The sequence below is a fragment of the Portunus trituberculatus genome, chromosome 27, assembly GCF_017591435.1.
Source record: "Portunus trituberculatus isolate SZX2019 chromosome 27, ASM1759143v1, whole genome shotgun sequence".
NCBI classification, from domain to species: Eukaryota; Metazoa; Arthropoda; class Malacostraca; order Decapoda; family Portunidae; genus Portunus; species Portunus trituberculatus.
Window position 1 is genome coordinate 8,075,801 of NC_059281.1, and position 19,200 is coordinate 8,095,000.

The 19,200-nt window shown below is 39.2% G+C and overlaps 2 protein-coding genes across 4 annotated transcripts in view; both read right to left on the bottom strand.

Annotated features, from left to right (window-relative positions):
- The window catches only part of LOC123509935 (organic cation transporter protein-like), an 11,348-nt gene extending 8,142 nt beyond the window's left edge, over positions 1-3,206 (bottom strand). Inside the window, exons 1-2 of one of the 3 annotated variants that reach the window (XM_045264569.1) lie at positions 2,821-3,206; positions 2,023-2,109 (exon numbers count right to left, since the gene is read on the bottom strand). The gene's annotated coding sequence lies outside the window, so the exon portion shown is untranslated. The remainder of the gene's footprint in view (positions 1-2,022; positions 2,110-2,820) is intronic. The other 2 variants (XM_045264570.1, XM_045264571.1) reach the window with 2 other exon arrangements.
- Positions 3,207-7,148: 3,942 nt separating this feature from the next.
- Positions 7,149-17,798, bottom strand: LOC123509936 (beta-catenin-like protein 1). The gene is made up of 11 exons (XM_045264572.1): positions 17,539-17,798; positions 14,043-14,375; positions 13,333-13,442; positions 12,781-12,952; positions 12,058-12,220; positions 11,271-11,494; positions 10,573-10,721; positions 9,673-9,847; positions 8,956-9,141; positions 8,518-8,704; positions 7,149-7,417 (listed from the first exon to the last, which is right to left on the bottom strand). Exons 1-11 carry the CDS (start codon positions 17,566-17,568, stop codon positions 7,320-7,322), a joined length of 1,827 nt encoding a protein of 608 aa, XP_045120507.1. The 5' UTR covers positions 17,569-17,798; the 3' UTR covers positions 7,149-7,319.
- Between the last annotated feature and the right edge of the window lie 1,402 nt (positions 17,799-19,200).

Here is a 19,200-nt window from a genome sequence, read left to right on the forward strand (position 1 = left end):
AGTCATCGTTCATGCAAATGTTCTGCGTAATAATGTTAAGTAAGGTTAGATCTACCATCAAAATATAAAAGTAAACAGCAACATCAACATGACACTTTCAAATCAACGTTTATACAAATATTCACTAAAATCGTCAAAGAAGCCTCGATCCATCCTTGAATATACAAACGTTTACTAAATATACCAACATGACTGCTCTTGATTAGTATTCACACTAATGTTACTTAAAACTTATGTTATGGGACTTGGAGGTAATAGTACATAGTAAGTAGTAGTATTGTGTCTAACTATCTTTGAAATACAAACAAACATTTATATCACCAAGACTCTGAGAACGGCTTACGTAAAAGATGAAGAAACATCAATGTGTATGCGTGCTCTTCTGTGTGTGTGTGTGTGTGTGTGTGTGTGTTCTCCAACAATCATTCTTGCAAGACATCCTGTGATACTAACAAATATTCATATAATAGACAATGCACAAACATTACCATTCAATTTGTCTTTTACATAAACTAACTTAAAAATCCCATAAGCATAACTAAAACTTCTACAAATGCTAGGCTAGGTTAGGGTCAGGGAGGCAAGTATATTATGTAACTCGATTTAACCAGAAATTCTTGAAATCTCTAGTAACTACAAGGAAGCCCAACACCACACGAGCAAACCACAACAAACACAATAATGAAGAGAAAACACCGAGGAGAGATTCAATTAAGACGGCACAGTCAATATTAGATAAGAAAGTAATGAAGACGAAAGTGAGAAAACAAAAGTGATATGAAAGAAAAATTAACAGGTTTAAATTTGATTAAAAAAAAAAAAACATTACAGAACATAAATAGTCTGCGTAGATTTATAAGAAACAAACTCTCTCTCTCTCTCTCTCTCTCTCTCTCTCTCTCTCTCTCTCTCTGTAGTAGTAGTAATAGTAGTAGTAGTAGTAGTAGTAGTAGTAGTAGTAGTAGTTATTAATGATGACGTTGGCGGTAAGAGTGGTATTACAGTAGTAACAACAACAACAACAACAACAACAACAACAACAACAACAACAACAACAACAACAACCAGGAACGACAAAATGCAGCAACAAAGACAGTGCTTCATTATCTCAAGAGTGAAGCATTAGTGACCTTCAACTTGAGGAGGAGGAGGTGGTGGTGGTGGAGGAAAAGGAAGAGGAGGACGAGGATATGAACAACAACAACAACAACAATCCATGAATTAAAATTTAAATGTTACAAATGAGAAAGAATTAGAGTAGATTAAGAGAAAGAAGTAAAAATGAAGACTAGGACGAGGGGGGGGAGGAGGAGGAGGAGGAGGAGGAGGAGGAGGAGGAGGAAGCAAAGAGGATAAGAGAAATGATCAGGGAGATGGAAAACGTGTTATTTAACTTCGGGTAAGACAAAAAAAATACAAGGTTAAAAACTAGAGATAAGCAGCTTTGAGGAGATAAGAGAAGGAGAAGAGAAGAGTGATAACTATTTTACACAATCAGTAACCATAATGACCCTCGTTGTTTTGGTGCCATGAAATGATAGTTTAAGAAGTTAAACATTTGTTATTGTTTTTCATTCTCTCTCTCTCTCTCTCTCTCTCTCTCTCTCTCTCTCTCTCTCTCTCTCTCTCTCTCTCAAATTTAGATTTTCATAGCTATCAAAAAATAGATAAAATATTGTTTAAACACACACACACACACACACACACACACACACACACACACACGAGTGCACTTTCCTAATGTTCTTGTATACATATGCATACGCGTATACATGCATGCATAACATACACACATACATAATATACAAACTTAGAAAAGTGTTGTTAATCTTATTTCTCTTCCTCAGCTTAGCCAATTACATTACAAAATTAAGTAAAAAAAAAAAAAAAGTGAAATAGATTTTTTTTGTAATGTGAATAAGAAACACATACTTATTATTATGTAAAGAGTGAGACTGGAGATTCCAAATAAATATAGTAAAGATAAATAACTCAGAAAGAGAGAGTTCCTCCAGTACTCACCACACGTACCACAAACTCCCGGAGCGAGGCTGTGGCAGCGACTATGCGAGCGACTATGGTGGTGGCAGTGGTGGTGGTGGTTGTGGACTGGTGGAGATACAAGTGGTGGAGGGGGAGGAGGCGGTAGAGGTGGTGGTGAGCTGTATGTCTCTCTCTCTCTCTCTCTCTCTCTCTCTCTCTCTCTCTCTCTCTCTCTCTGCTTAACACTTGTTTCATATTCGTCGCATTTGCAGCATAATTATCTACAAAGTAATATCTACACACACACACACACACACACACACACACACACACACACACACACACACACACACACTTGAAAAAAGTAATAACAAATAGATAACATCCACACCTCATTTGACTTTCTTGATACTCCTGCCAATCAGTTAGTCAGTCAGTCAGTCAGCTGCTCTACCACCCACTCAGTCAGTCTGCGATTTATCCTGTTTACTAATCATTCATTCATCCATTAAGTCAGTCAGCCATCCATTCTGCAAGTCAGCCACTCAGGCAATAAGTTGGATTGTCATCAATACATTTAGTTAATATTTCTATCCAATCAGAGAGAGAGAGAGAGAGAGAGAGAGAGAGAGAGAGAGAGATGTGGTTTGCGGTATAGGCAGGTATAGAGAGAATTTCAGACTTCTTGGGTGGACCTTAATTCTAGTTATATGAGTATAGTCTGACACACTACTGCGCCGCATTCTCCACTTCATTCAAGCCTCTGGTCGAAGGTACAGTTTTTCTATCATTATTGTTTCCAGTGTTAAAGACAGATTAACATGATTTATACATTACCTTCTGAAAATAGTCGTGATGAGAGAGGAAAGCGCTTCAAAATACAGGTTTTAGTTCTTCAATCATCCAAGTAGTTTGACAATTGTTCATCATATCATATCTTGCAGTTCAATCACTTATTTGTTCTGTCATGTAATCAGTCCATGTAACTGCATTTACCGTATATTATGCAGTCAGTGAACAATAACCCGTTTTTCTTTCATTTACCCCAAGCGTTGCCCTACACGCAACATCGGGCATTGTGAGTGTGCACTGTATATACGCCACCTCTCCATCTGACAAGACACTGACCTTCCCCATACCACACGAGTACACTGAGGCTATTCATGCTAACTCTTCAGACTCACACCCATGTAACCTCACAGTGCTCTACAGACTAACCACGTCCTTGTACCAGCATACTCGTAGTAAGAGCATTTATTAAATTCCTCGAGGGTTCCACATCGTATTGTTTTGAAATCTCGAATTACATCCAGCCGCCAGTCTCGGTTATCAGGAGGGGTGCTTTCTCTACCATATCGACATAGTGGAAGTTTTGAGAGACTTTTCGGTGTGTTTCCGTGATTGTAGTGATAGTTTTAACATTAGTTTTCTCCATTAATTGATAAAATACCTACAGAAATCTGACTGGTCATCTTTGCGGCATTTTAAAACAGTCTTTCTGAGAGCGATGATTAGGGTCTCAGAATCTCACTACTTCCTATCGCATCCACATTCAACAGTTGAGCGAGATTGAAAAGTGAGGTGGTAAGATACGTCGTATAATAATTACTAAAAGGTAAAGCGAGAATACGGCGATTTAATGCGCAGAGAAGCCTTTAGGGGTTACCCAGACGTCTGAATGAAGGAGAGGCTGCAACACCAAGAGATGCATAGTGGAGACGGTGTGTAGAGCATAACATGAAGAATAATCAAGGAAAGGTCAGGCTAAATTAGGAGACAGATCTGGTGTCCGTGTGTAAATATGATCACGAGCATGAAACTGAAAAATGTGAAGCCTCATATTCAGTGGAGCCCCGTCAAACAAAATAAGGATGTTGAAAGAACGGAAAAATGACGAGTGATGATGATGTGAACATAGGGAAAACTGATGCATTGAATTAGCCGCTTCATTATTGCGTCTGCACCTTCAAGGGTATGGAAGAGAATAAAGTTTTAACCATTAACATCAACAAAATTAATAAACCGCGTACTTGACGCTGAGGCTTATATTGTTATAGTGATCAAATAACAATATGAAGTCTGCTTATTGTAAACACTGATGCCATCGAGGGAGAGAGAGGGGGGGAGGGGGGAATTCCTACTGTCTTTGCTGAAACAAGATGAAAGTTAAGGTCTAATAGAGTAAATTACACACACACACACACACACACACACACACACACACACACACACGAAATTACAGACTACTGTACATTTCAGCGGTGGACAAACGGTGTTTTTTGCAGATATCTCCTAAACGAATCGTTGGATGAGTATGATATTTCAACACACTACCTTGAACATCCGTTCGTAATTTATGGTTAACATACCACAGTGCTATATGTGTTATGTGAGGAGTTTACTCGTGAAAAATAACACAAAGCCAACGAGTCATGTTGACGCATTCCAATGAAAGTGTGGTCCCCCCAACACACCCACCCAAACCATTCCTAACCACTACTACGTCTCCCCCGTCTCGGAAGTTCTCGCCCTCTTTATCCCTCCTCTCCTCTCCCTAGCTCCTCGCCTCCCTCACTCCTGTGTCCCTCCCTATTTCTCCCACCACTGTATTTATACATTATAAAGGCCCGTCCACACTAGGATACTTTGTTTGGAAACATTGTTTCCAAACTGTATGCAAACTATTTCCGAAAACTTGTTTGCAAACTGTTTGCAAACAAAGTTTCCTGTCCACACCTCAGTTGTCGTCATGCCTTTGATGAGTGTAGAAGTTGCTACAGCAGCCTCTGTATTTTACTTGGCACTGTTGTCAAGGAAGGGCAAGAAAAAGAGAAAGACATGGGTGAGAAAGTTTTTAGAAAAAGGACCCATTTATGGTAACTTGCTTCTGAAGGAATTGAGACTAGATGGAGCAGGTTTCATAAATTTTCTTCGGATGTCCACGAGTGACTTTGAGATACTTTTACGGATGGTGGCTCTCGTGCGGGTACTGATGATTCATTGTCACCACGCGCTGCACACACCAACGCGCACGAAAAAAAAAAAACACACACACACACACAATGTTTCCCATTCTGGATGGGAAACACATACACGAGAAACATTGTTTCCAAACTGTATGCAAACTGTTTGCAAACAGTTTGCAAACTGTTTGGAAACTATGTTTCCAAACAAAGTATCCTAGTGTGGACGGGCCTTAATGTTCTGTAAGTGTGTATGTATAGATATGATTATTAACGAGTATGGTACAATTTCATGAAGGCAAGAAGTGGTTCATGTTGATAATTACTGTACAACAGCACGTTTACGTGTAGTATATAGAAGAGCCATGTTTGCAGTCGTTATGGTCAACCATGTGAACATGATGTGCTGGAATTACCTGTGACCTGGACCTTCTACTGTTAGGAAAAGTTGATACTCTTATTGCGTACTGTCTACCTATTGATCATAAAAAGTGGTCCAGTTTATATATAATATTATTTTGTTGTTAGATACGTTGCTTATTATCCAGCTATACGGCCATTAACAGCGGAATTAGCTATTGCTTTCACGGTCGTTTGACCCACTCTGGTTTTCATGTCCACATATACCAGCAATTGTATTAAATAATATCATTAATGTATGATATGTATGTACATACTGACGTATGTAACTATTATACCTATACGTATGTAATTACAATAGGGAAAAAAATCAAAGGTGGAAGGCTGATGGTGTGAATAAGGGGTGAAGAGGGAAGCGGGGAAGAGGGTCATGCGATACTGGGGTAGAGAAGGAGTGGTCTGGGAGTTCTTCAGGGTGGTGGTGGTGGTGGAGGGCTTAAACGAGTATCCCACACTCGTCCGATTCTGTATAACACCTTTGATATGATGACTGGATTAGGCGTAATATCACTCAGTAAACTCCTCACATAACACATATAGCACTGTGGTATGTTAACCATAAATTACAGACGGATGTTCAAGGTAGTGTGTTGAAATATCATACTCATCCAACGATTCGTTTAGGAGATATCTGCAAAAAACACCGTTTGTCCACCGCTGAAATGTATAGTAGTCACTTGCCAGCGAGCTACAGAGAGAGAGAGAGAGAGAGAGAGAGAGAGAGAGAGCATTTGATAATCTAAAAGGACGCATTCCAACTCTTACGAAATTCTCTTTTGTGTGTTCGTCTTGTTTAGTCAACGTGGCTCAAGCTCGTTAACGTGTTACAAGGAACAGTGAACCAGCCCAGGGGACGGAGGCGGCTGATTGTGCAATGTGACCAAGAAAACACTATGGTTCATCCCCTTTACGTTATTATCTATTGTTACAGGTAATGATAAAGGCTACATTCTCAAACGTTTCATGTTTTCTAACTAGTTCTAACATATTTTTAATGTTTTTTTTCCAAGATTTTTCTTACACCCTTCTACACACACACGCATATACATCTATGTGTGTGTGTGTGTGTGTGTGTGTGTGTGTGTGTGAGAGAGAGAGAGAGAGAGAGATCAGCTTTCAATCACTCTAATTTACAGTTGTGGCCCTCGTATTCCCGCATTCCCAATCGTTTCTTTCCATAACCACCATACATAACATTATATACTAATAACTATGATGATGATGATGATGATGATGGCTACTTCTACTACAGTAATACAGAAACATGACTTATTACTACTACTACTACTGCAATGATACCAAAACACCACCACTATCACTACACTTTCCAATAATACCCTCACTTACCCATACATTGTCAAACTTCCTAGCATCTTACCTCAGCTGCTTTCAGTACACCCTATTAGAAGTCTGTGGTGGGCTTCTGAAGGGCATGTCAAAGATTCTATTGGTCTAACTAGGATTCTGCCTCTTCAACTTGATAAAAACCCATGAATATATAAAAGTAAGATAAAAGACATGGGAGGACAGAAAGCAAGAGAGAAATGAAAGAATAAGTGGTTTTTGTTTCATTGAAGCTAAGAAACTATTTAAGAGACAAGTATGAAGAGTCGGTAAATATAGATAATTATTTGAGAAAAGTTTAATTATATCTATAGCCTTTGTTAATACTAGTCACTCCTTAATAGTATAATCTTCCTTTTCTTATGTTGACTAAACAAGTTAAATTTCAGCTGCATTTCTTAATCTTTACTTATAACTGGGTGAAATATAAAAGAATACTGAAACATCTGATCATTTATTATCTATCTTCTCTCTCTTTCACATTCATTAATTTATACAGCTCTAATAAAGAACATATACACACACACACACACACACAAACACACCTTAAGGCAGAGAAGTTACAAAAAGATTACACACACACACAAGAAGAAAATCTGTCCTCCTTTTCTAAGTGTTTTGGAACTTGTCAAGGAGGTCAAGTATTCTGTCCTGCTCTTCTGCCTGTGTCTCACTCCCACCCATGTCACCCAAGTTGCTGGCATACTCTGGAAGGGGTGAGAGAGAGGCAGAGAGGGAGAGAGGAAGGGGGAAAGGGACAAGGAGAAACAGTGAAGAGGGGGAAAAGGTAGGGGAGAGGCAGAAGAGCAGAGAAGTTGGCAGTAGAGGGTGCAAGAGATGGAGAGGGGAAGGGAAGAACAGATGGGAGAGAGGGGGAAACAGAGTGGAAAGAGGAACAGGTAGGGGGAAACAGAAAAGCAGAGAAGTTGGGATAGGGGAAAAAGAGTGGATGAGAAGGAGAGAGAGAGAGAGAGAGAGAGAGAGAGAGAGAGAGAGAGAGAGAGAGAGAGAGAGAGAGAGAGAGAGAGAGAGAGAGAGAGAGAGAGAGAGAGAGAGAGAGAGAGAGAGAGAGAGAGAGAGAGAGAGAGAGAGATGAAGAAAGAAGGAATAAGAAGATCCCAGAAGAATAATGATGGAGAGATGAAGGGATAAATGGAAGTAGGAATGATGGAAGGAGATGGAAGTTCAAGAAAAGATGAATTGAAGAAGTGTTAGTATGCATTGACACATATTGGTACTTTTGTCATTACTACAACTACAATTTACTTTATATTTCAAACTTATGGTATCAATGATGCTACTTATTGCAAACTACACTACTACTTATCCTCGTTACTTGCCACTATTGCAATTAAAATCAGTGATGATAGTGAAGATACTGAATTTCGTCGTTCATTTCATCCCATCTCTTTCCCTACTTCATGGTCCTCTCCCCATTCCTTCCTCACCTCTCTTTCTTCCTCTTCCTACATTACTTTCTCTCCTCATCTGTTCATCCTTTCCTTTCTCAATCTTCCTTGTTTATTCATTTCTATTCTCTCACCTCATCTCATCTCTCTCATTATCCTTTCTCATTTACTTGCTTTCCTACTCTTCTCATTCCTTCTTCTCCTTCTTACATTGCTTTCTCTCACTTCCATTTCTCAATCTTCTCTATCTTCACGATTTAATTCCTCATGCTCATATATCTTTACAAATCTACCCTATCCATTCCTCACCTCTCTTCCTTCTCTTCCCATTCACTACCACTCACATTTTCTTTTTTGCATATAGTATTCAATCTAACCCACTCCCATCTACTACTCACCTCTCATAATGTTCTTGATGGTCTTGACAGAGGCATTCCTAAGGTTCAGTATCTTGAGGACCCTGCGTTTGATGCTGGGAGGCCCTGTAGCACAGACATCCAGCATCACATAGTCCACTAATTGAAGGGTAAAGAGTCCCCCATCCAGTCTGCGTAGGTACAGTTCATCCTCACCCAGGTTCTCTGCCTGCAATGGGTGTGTTTTGGTTAATAAGGGTTAATGGTGTAGGGGGTTTTACAGGGTCTAATTGTAGGGTTCTATTTTGTTGTTCTTGTGGTGATGATATGTTTGTTTTGTGGTTGATGCAACGTCTTGTATTGTTATTGTTTGTGTGACCCGGTACTGTGTTGTTGATATAGGAGTTAATAAATGCTTATGTAATGAGTGTATTGCTTAAAATGTGGTTTTGAGGAATTCTCTCTCTCTCTCACACACACCTTGGCTTGCTCCTCCAGGGCATAGTTGGTGGCCAGAACCTTCTCTAAGTACTTGAAGTGGAGCTCCAGCAGGCGATCCACCTTCTCATGATCATTCTCAGTGAACTTGTTTAGCAGGCGAGTGCGCTGGTTGGGACGGCAGTTACGTAGCAGCGACACGATGATGGAGATGACGTGCTCTTCATGCTGTGTGTTGAGTGATGAATATTACTAAAAACTTAACTTCATCTTTTAAAAATATATACACTATGATTACAACTGCATGCACGTACATATACCAAGGCTGATTCTTATAGACTATCATTATTATCAAGAAAGTACTCTTGAAAACCCTGGTAGCTTTCACTAGTCTCTTCAAAAGTTAATTGACAAAATATTTGAGAACATGGTCTTGAAACTCAGTCAATCAAGTGTTCTCAATCATTTGTCTCTTTTTCTAATAAACTCTGGGACTCCTTACTTATTCCTGTATTTTCTATGACTTCAACTCATCAAAAATGGAAGCTTTCATAAAATTATCCTCCAATTTGTATGAGATTTTTCACTTTTCTTTAAGGGCTGATGACCCAACATAACCTGTGGGCATTATTTGGGGGGATGGGGCTCTTTTTGTTACCCTTACCCATTGCCTATCTTACATAAAAAATAAATAAATAAATAAGATGAAGAAAATTTGGGAACATGATCTTAAAATTGAATTCCAGTCCCATTACACACCTGGTCCTTGGTGAGTCCCTTCTTGCCATGCTTGCCAGGGGTCTTCATGAACAAAGGAAAGATGGTGCGCAGACCCAGGATCTCCACGAATTTGTTGCAGTTGTCGGCACCCTCACCCCCTGTCAGTGCATGGTCCAGCACTCTCAGCGCTCCATTGCGGGACAGCTTCTTCTCTCTGATGGATAACAGGAAAGTGTTTGTCTAAGGGCACTACAGTGTGGCCCTGAGCTAAAAACTACTACAGGCCTAGACACTGCTATTTACCTGCTAGAAACTACTACAGGTCTACTTATCAATGCTACAGGCCCACAAGATGCTACTATATTCCTTCTAGACACTACTACCTGCCTGGTAGACACTGGTATATCCCTGTTAGATACTGCTACAGGCCTTCTAGACACTGCTACAGGCCTGGTAGACACTGCTATAAATCTACTAGTTGCTGCTACAGGTCTGCTAGTCACTGCTTTAACCCTGCTAGATGTTGGTACAGACTCTGCTAGACACTGCTGAAGGTCCCTACAAGATAGTAAATGATATCCAGTAAAGGATCAAATAGGAGTGTTTTGACAGGGAACAAAAAAGATCCAGGAAATATACTGCCAGTCTTAAGTGTAATCAAAGACTGTAACTTTAGAATCCTTCATTAAGGATGGCAGTTTCCTGTTTTTGTTTTTTTTTCCATGTTTTAGAACACACACACACACACACACCTATAAATTAAAATCCATTCACCATTTTAGTGTCTTAATTTACTGCAATTTCAAAATGTCCATGCCATCCACCACTCAATCTCCTTCTCCTCCATGGCTTCTCTCCCCACCTGACATGCCACCCACCACTCTCTATCACTTTTACCCTTATCCCTTCCTCCTCTTCCATGGCTTCTCTCTCCCTCACCTGAGCATAAGGTTCATGAGCTGCAGCCCCTCACCCCTCAGGAAGAGCTCCCTGTTAATGGTGAGCATGAGGCAAGCACAGAGGGTGTCAAACAAGTTCTCCATCATCTCCTGCTCTTCATTGGTGGCTGGATCATGTCGCTTGAATACCTGGATATGGAAAATAGAGAAAATAACAGGATTTCCTCATAATGACTTGGCAATCAGAAGAAAAAATAAATTAAGCTAAAATTGTATCTGGTTTATGAGTCTATATAGTTGGCACAGTTCTTTTTCTCTTTTTGCTGTTCTTCTAGTCATCAAGTGTTTGCATTCTCTGAGACTTCCATTTTTTGTAGTTCTTGTTTCCAACATCTTCATAACTGAATATGAAGATTTTTCAAAGAGGTTTCATGACTAAATTTGTGGGTTTTTCAAGGGTATTCATATCTGAATTTGTTTTTCTTTTCCAAGGGTGTTCATTGAGTTTGTAGGCTTTTATGAGTGTTTTGTACTGAATTTGTGTTTTTCAAGGGTGTTCATTTGAGTTTGTGGGTTTTTAAAGGTGTTTATGACTGAGTTGGTGAATTTTCCAAAGGCATTCATGACTGACTTTTGTACATTTCCCAAGTGCTTTTTATGACTTATGCACAACTGACACTACAGTGAAACACAACACACTCATACATCACCACCACCACCACCACTACCACTACTCACGGCCAACTGCTGCAGAAGAACATCAATGCCATCAATCTCTCCCAGCAGGCGCCGATTCTCCTCACTGTTTTGGATACAGATAGCAAGGATCTCTGAGGCATACAGCTTATTGGCGTCAAAGGGCAGTTTGGCTCGGAGGCGCTTCAGGAGCCACGCCAGCAGCCCACCAGGACCTGCCTCTGTGCACATCTCAGGTCGTACTTCTGCCAGGTTCTCAATGATTCCTGTAACAATGGTTGTTGTGATGAGGGAAAGTTTTTGTGATTGTGTAGTGTTAATCTTGGTAACTTTGGTGTTGAGTTCCTGTGGTAGTGATGGTGGTGAAGTGCATGCTATTGTGGTGCTTTTGTGGTAATGACATCAAGTTCCTGTGGTATCTTCGGTATTATTTTAGTTGTATGAGGTACGGTTACTGTGATGGTGGTCTTGTGGGGATGATGTTTAGTTCTTGCAGTGCTTTTGTGGTTACATGGTATCATTCTTCTAGCTGTCTGGGACCACGTTATGGTGGTGGTGGTATTTTTTGATCTGATGTAATGTTAAGCTCATGATTTGATGAAGGCAACAAATCACAGTAAAAAATATCAACCTGGCACACTGAATAGAAAACATATACAAACAGGAAGAGTAATTGCATTCAGTTTGGGATTTTACAGGTAGCTAATATGCTGGGAAGATATCTTGGAAACACAAACTTGAAGACTATTGAAGTTATAGGATACCAATAAATGCACTGAAATAATCTGAGTGTAGTCTAAGTTATTCAAATCCAACCTGAGTTACACACCAAGGGAGTTGTGGACGCCATCACCCTCTGCCTTGTGTGACTCATCGAGGCGCTGAAGATTGTGGACCAAGATTGTGACCACCTGACCCTCCAGCAAGGCCTCCACCAGTGCCTCTGCTCCATCACTCTCCTCGTCCTCCCGATCCTCCACCTCAGTCATCTCCTGTACCATGGGGAAGATGAATGAGGAGGAAATATTGAATGATGTAACAAGGAATGGCTGAGAGAATTGTAAGGAAAATGTGAAAGAAAAGCAATAACAAAGAGATAAAAGTTAAAAAAATAATATAAACCAAGTATAGCTACATGAGAAATAAAGGACAGATAAGAGATGCATATACAATACACACAGATAGGCAAAAAACAGTAGAAAGCAAGGAGGCAAAAGTAGAACACACACACACACACACACACACACACACACACACACACACACACACAGATATTTGGGTGTGTCTCCTTTCACATGTAGCCCCTGTTCACCTAGCAGTGAGTAGGAGGATGTAAATCGAGGAGTTGTGACCTTGTTGTCCCGGTGTGTGGTGTGTGCCTGGTCTCAGACCTATCCGAAGATCGGAAATAATGAGCTCTGAGCTCGTTCCGTGGGTAAGGCTGTCTCGTCCGGGACTGCAGCAGATCAAACAGTGAATTACACACACACACACACACACACACACACACACACACACACACACACACACACACACACACACACACACACACCTGCAGGAGATCCACCACAGCAATAGAGATGTCAGTGTTGTCATGGCTGAGCAGTGACAAAAGAGTCTTTACAGTACCAAGCTCCACCAGTGCCGGGTACAAGTCTGGCACTGTTGCCACCACATGCAACTCCTCTACAGCCTCGTTCAGCTCAATCTCTGACTCCATGAACCTGAGGAAGGCACAGGTAGGTAATAAGTGTTGGTGATAGGTAATCAAGTCATACAGCTCCTCTATGGCTTCATTCACCTCAACCTCACATTCCATGAATCTGAATGAGTGCTGATGGGATAAGTCAATTTGATGTATTTTGTAAACATAGCTATACTAATATATTTTTTATACAATATGAGATAACTTTGGAAAATGGATAGCAACCACACAACAAAAATAGCCCAGGAAAAAGAAGCATTTATTAATCATTACATCAGTTTTCAGCAAAGCCTTTCAACAAATACACATGTGTATGCATGCACACACACACACACACACACACACACACACACACACACACACACACACACACACACACACACACACAGACACACTTACTTGCGTGGGTCATCTGGAAACTTAATCCTTAACTCCTGGTTCTTGAGTACTCTCTTCTCGAAGCTGAGAATCATCTTCTTCAGCTTGAATTCATCCATGGGGCCCTCCGCCTTGCAGGAAAGTCAATGATTACAATGTTAGTGACTTGTGTCAGGTGTTTGAAAGTGTCACTGATTCAAAATGGCTGAACTACAAGGAATGATAATGTGACACTGATATTATCTACAGTATGTATCTAGTAATTTTCCTAGTTTTTTAAGTACAAATAACTTAACACTCAATCTTCATATCTGTATATTTCCAACCACTCTGCTGTATTTGTCTTTACTTAACTGCTCATCATCACATACACACACACATGCACAAACACACACACATTAGAAGAGAGAAGAACAAGAGGAGACATGATAACTATGTATAAATTGGTGAACAAGATTGATGTACTGGACAGAGAGTTGATAAAGGTGACCACAAGTAATCATCTCCAAGGACATGGAAAAAAGCTAATAAAAGACATCTGTCTAAATGACGTGAGAAAATACAGTTTCCCGCATCGTAGCATTGATAAGTGGAATAAACTGAGCAGTGATGTCGTTGATGCGGTGTGTGTCAATCAGATGAAAGAGAGATATGACAGGAATGGACAAGGAGACAGATCACAGAGAGCTTAGCTCGGGCCCTGTAATACACAAATAGGTAAATACACTCACTGCCTCTGGATCTTCCTGCTCATCAAGTTGCTGCAACTTCTCCTCCACAATCTGCTTAGTTTGCGCTGAGGGGACCGGAATCTGCTGCTGTTGCTGCTGTTGTTGTTGTTGTTGTTGTTGTTGTTGTTGTTGTTGTTGTTGTTGCTGCTGCTGTTGTTGTTGTTGTTGGTCCTGTGATTCACGGTGGTGGCGGTGGTGGTGGTGGTGTTGTGATGGTGGTGGCAGCCCTGCATGGCCCCCCAACCCTCGCACCTCCAGGCGACTCCTCTTCCTCCCTGGCCGCTCTCGTTCCTCCTCCTCCTCCTCTGGCCCACGCTTCACTGCCATCTCAGGCTGAAAGGGAAGTACATCACATTAGAATCAAGGCTGACAGCATTGTGTAGCACATTAGAATTATTGTTTATTGTTTATTGTTTTGTTTTGTTTTCTAGGCTCTATTCCACCAGTAAATGGTGCTCTACAGGGCCTCTTACAAAATTATATATACATAGTTGTCCTAAATACATACAAATGAAAATAAAAATATATATACTAATAAATAGAACTTAACCTAACCTAACCTAAGGTCTTAAAAACTACATTGCACCTTATAATAATAATCACAGAGAAATCCTCTTCTTAACAAAAAAGATAACAAGTCCATCCATCACTGCATGAGATATGTAAATAAATGTATAGACATAGACATAATATGAAAAACATAATATAAAAAATATACAAATCAGATCCATTTATCCAAATAAGAAATGAAGATATAAGTGGCTAAAGAAATGAAATTGAACATATGAAAAGTAAACACAATAACCATATAAATCATCATCGCCCATTACAATGCATAACGTTCAGTGATGCACATCTCCTCCACGTCATAACATTCTCTGAATATAAATGTTTTTAACCTTTTCTTAAAAACTACAACATTCTCACTGCACTTTATATCATTAGGTAGTGCATTGTATAACCTTGGAGCACTGTACTGAAATGTTCTTGCACCAATCCCAGAATTACATCTTGGTTCAAACAGTCTGTTTACATCATGTGCATGTCTCACAACTACATTGGCATTATTCTCAAATTTTCCAGTAGGTCACTCAAATACTGTGGTTTACCAGTTTTAACAGCTTGATAAGTCAGGACACAAATTTTGAATACAATTCTAGCCTTGATAGGCAACCAGTGTAGTTCAATAAGTGTTGGTGTGATTCTCTCATACAGTGGTACTCTCTTAATTAATCTAGCTGCTTTATTCATGATCACTTGTAACTTTTTCAATTGGTAATTTGGTAAATTTAAGTATAATGAATTACAGTAGTCAATTCTACTAATGACATAGTTATGAATTAACATTTTGACAGAATTATCATCAAGGTATTTTCTTATAAATGCAATGTTACGGAGATGGTACCTAGCAATTCTTGTTACATCATTAATATGATCATTAAAATTTAAGTATTTATCCATAACCACACCCAAATTTTTCACTTTATCAGAAATCACTACATTCCTCCCATTAAAATTAAAACCTTGTATGTCATTCAACCTCCTGATATCACACTTTTTACCAACTATCAAACATTCCGTTTTGTCATCATTAAATTTCAGCTGTTTTCCATCCATCCATTTCTTAACATCAAACATAATCCTAGAAAGTTTACTCTCAGTATCCTGCACATTATTAATAGACATATAAAATTGGGTATCATCTGCATAAAGAGTAAAGTCTACATCATGATTCGAAGTAAATATGATAATTCAATTGTATAGATACAGAAAAGCACTGGACCAAGCACACTACCTTGAGGCACTCCTCTCCGTAATGGCCTTGTCTCAGATAAAACATTACCAACCTGTACACAATACTTCCTATCCTCTAAATAGCTTCTCAAGTATCGCAGAGCATCATCAGTCACTCCAACAGCATGTAAATCCTCAAGTAACAACTCATGCACAACAGTATCAAATGCAGCACTCAGATCCAACAAGACTAGGACACCACAGTGCCCTTCATCCATACATACCAACAAAGAATTTACAACATGACAGAGTGCAGTCTCAGTTGAGTATAACTGTCTGTATGCAGACTGATTATCTGGCAAAACATTAACATTTGTCAAGTATTCCATTAATTGATCTAATATTACATTTTCAAGGATTTTTGATAAAAATGATAAGTTAGAAACAGGTCTGTAGGAACTAAGCTCTTGGTGGTTTACATTCCCTTTAAAGTTGGCTTAACAATGGCTACCTTTTCACTTGATGGGAAAACACATTCTGTAATACTCAGATTAACAATTTTTAATATAACATTTGCTATAATTGAAAAATCTCTATCCTGCATCAGGTCAGAGATTGGCATAGGGTCACTGTTACAGTAAGTCTTCTTAACTCTGCTGAAGATCATGTTAAGTTCATTAGAGGTAATGGGCATAAAACCTGAAAAACCACAAAACGGAATGTCAGGCAAGTACTCAGAGTAAAGTTGCAGGGATGTACCATGAAAACCGTCAACTATTGCTTGGATCTTATTGTGAAAGAAAGTCAAAAACTCATTTGCCAATGTAATGTCTGAGTAACCATCAGGAAGGGTTTTCCGCTTCATGTTACCAGTCAGGTCATCAAACAGATAGTAGAGTCTCTTTACATTGGAACCCACCTCTAAAATTTTCTGCCTAAAATACATACATTTGCATTTCCTTATAATCTTGTTAACTTTATTTCTTGCTTCAATATACTCATTCCGCGTCAACTCATTACGAGAACGACGCCACTTTCTCCCTTTCTTTCTCCTATCATTTATAGCCATTTTAATATCAGAATTAAATCATTGTGTGCCTTCTTTCACAACTATTTCCTTCTCTATTAATGGACACATGTCATCATAATATGCCTTGATAATACTGTTATAAAGTTCAACAAAACAACATAAACAATCACCCTTAACCTTAAAATACACAGCATGAGTGCAGGCATTAGTACTTTCCAGAGAAATCCTCTCAGTAGTATCACTTAATAACTTTTTTAACATCAATATTTGACTTATTTCTAAATACAATGGTTTCCTTGGCCTTCTTTGGCTTTTTAATATCGATTTGGTAAGAAATCAGTTTATGTGATGGTGAAACAGAAAAATCAGGCTACACATTGAGGTTAAGAATTTTACCCACCACTGATGTACAAAAAACCAAGTCAAGCATATGACCAGAGCGAGACGTGCCAAAGTTTTGTACAGCACATTAATATCATAAATATGCTTAACAAGAAATACTAAGTAATGCCATGCACTGTCATGGAAAAATTTAACAGATTTGAGAAAAGGACAGAAAATCTACTTAGTACAACACATCCTGCACACAAAATAAATAAGCACAACCAAAAAATACATCGTAATTAAACTTTCAGGATAACTTAACGGAAATGTAAAGTGTAAATAGGCAGACTAGGTAGATAGTACTACTTCTAATGCTGCTACTACTAATACCACAATTACTTCACATACCTTGAAGGAGAGAAGTTCCCCGACATCCATGGTTCAAGTGATGTGAGGCTGCGGCACGGCAGCCGGACAGATAGAGTAATCACTCCCGTCTCCTTCCTACCTTCGCCTGCCTCACTTACTATTCAGGCTCTCCTTCTCTCCGTCACCACTCGCACGTCACCAAATACCAGCAGGTTAGGTCTAAGAAGACAGTAATACAAAAGGCGTGTTGCTGACAAGTCGCGGCGCCGCTCACACATCCACCACAACAAACTAGCATTCACTGTTACAGAAATATAAACTATAAAAATAACACCTAACATATGAAAGGCTTATTTTATTTATTTTTTTTTTTTTACTTTAAAATTAGTCATGTTTTTTTGTTCCGTTAGAAATTCAGTGTAATAATATATAAATCTTTTTAGACATTCGTGGAGAATGTAATTGTGTGTGTAAGCATGATAAACAAACAAACACGACATCATACAGGTCATATCTACGGTTTAAATAGTAGAGAAATATCCACTACATAATTCTACAACCAATGTAAGAGTGCTCAATCCTCAAATGTCAATAGCCCAACGAGCAACCGGTGGTGTCTCGTACTGTCACGTGCGAAATTATCCCTCCAAATGAAACTATCCTGGGCTCCACACCCCTCCATTATCTTTGCTCAAACTCATGGATAGAAGGATCTACGGAGCTGATATCCCAGCTAGACCAATGACGATTATGTATCAGACCTCCTCCAGCTACAATCAAAGCAATTTGCAACTACTCAACAGCCCCCCGACCAAGATACCGTTAATTCCTATAGGTCCTTCCCAGTTCCCCCCTGAAGCCCATAGCCACAATAAGCTTGTCCCTATATCAGCTCCCAGGACCGACTGTTACAAGAAATTCCTACAGTTGTCAAATTCATTAATTCGTAATCAACTTAATTTGTTACAAATACATTCAGAATCATGTTTTTATTTGCACCTAAGTACAAAATCCCTAAGGATTTCATTTAATTCTTCCTAGCTTCTTTATTACAAGGCTTTTAATGACCTCTATCAGAAGTAATTTTTAGCTCTAGCTGCTGGAGTAGTGACGTAGGGAGTTTTGCGTATATTATAGAATTATTTGCTTTTACCCTTCAATGTAAATTTTAAGCCTCTCTGCAGCCTTTTGTATCAATAAACATATTTGACCATGAATTATTATTATTATTATTATTATTATTATTATTATTATTATTATTATTATTATTATTATTATTATTATTACACACACACACACACACGTCCGTTTAGCTGGTAGCAGTCATCCACACCACAGCACACCACACCACCACCATCACACACCGTGTATACTGCAGCACATCACACCATCGCGCCACACCACATCGCCACTACCATAACATACCACACGTACAGCATCACACCAGATAACCACCATTACCATCACACACAATAACATACAACACAACACCGCACCAGACCACCATCACCACCACTATCACACAAGGTGTTGGACTATGTTTTGTAAACAATTGACTCGGTAATGTTATTATGTTTTGGTTATTGGTTAAAGTATTTGTTGTGTTTAAAAATGTAGTTCATTCTGGTCTAGGAGCCTTTTTTCTTTTCGCAATTTCAAAAATTTATTACGTACATAAATATTAGGCCACAGGGGCACTTG

Excerpts from the sequence above, each read along its gene's own strand:
- LOC123509936 (XM_045264572.1), bottom strand. The coding sequence starts at position 17,568 with ATGGATGTCGGGGAACTTCTCTCCTTCAAG. Across the intron at positions 10,722-11,270 it reads TTCTTCTGCAGCAGTTGGCC|GTATTCAAGCGACATGATCC; the intron begins GTGAGTAGTGGT and ends TTCCATATCCAG. Across the intron at positions 7,418-8,517 it reads CATCAAGAACATTATGAGAG|AGTATGCCAGCAACTTGGGT; the intron begins GTGAGTAGTAGA and ends CACCCCTTCCAG.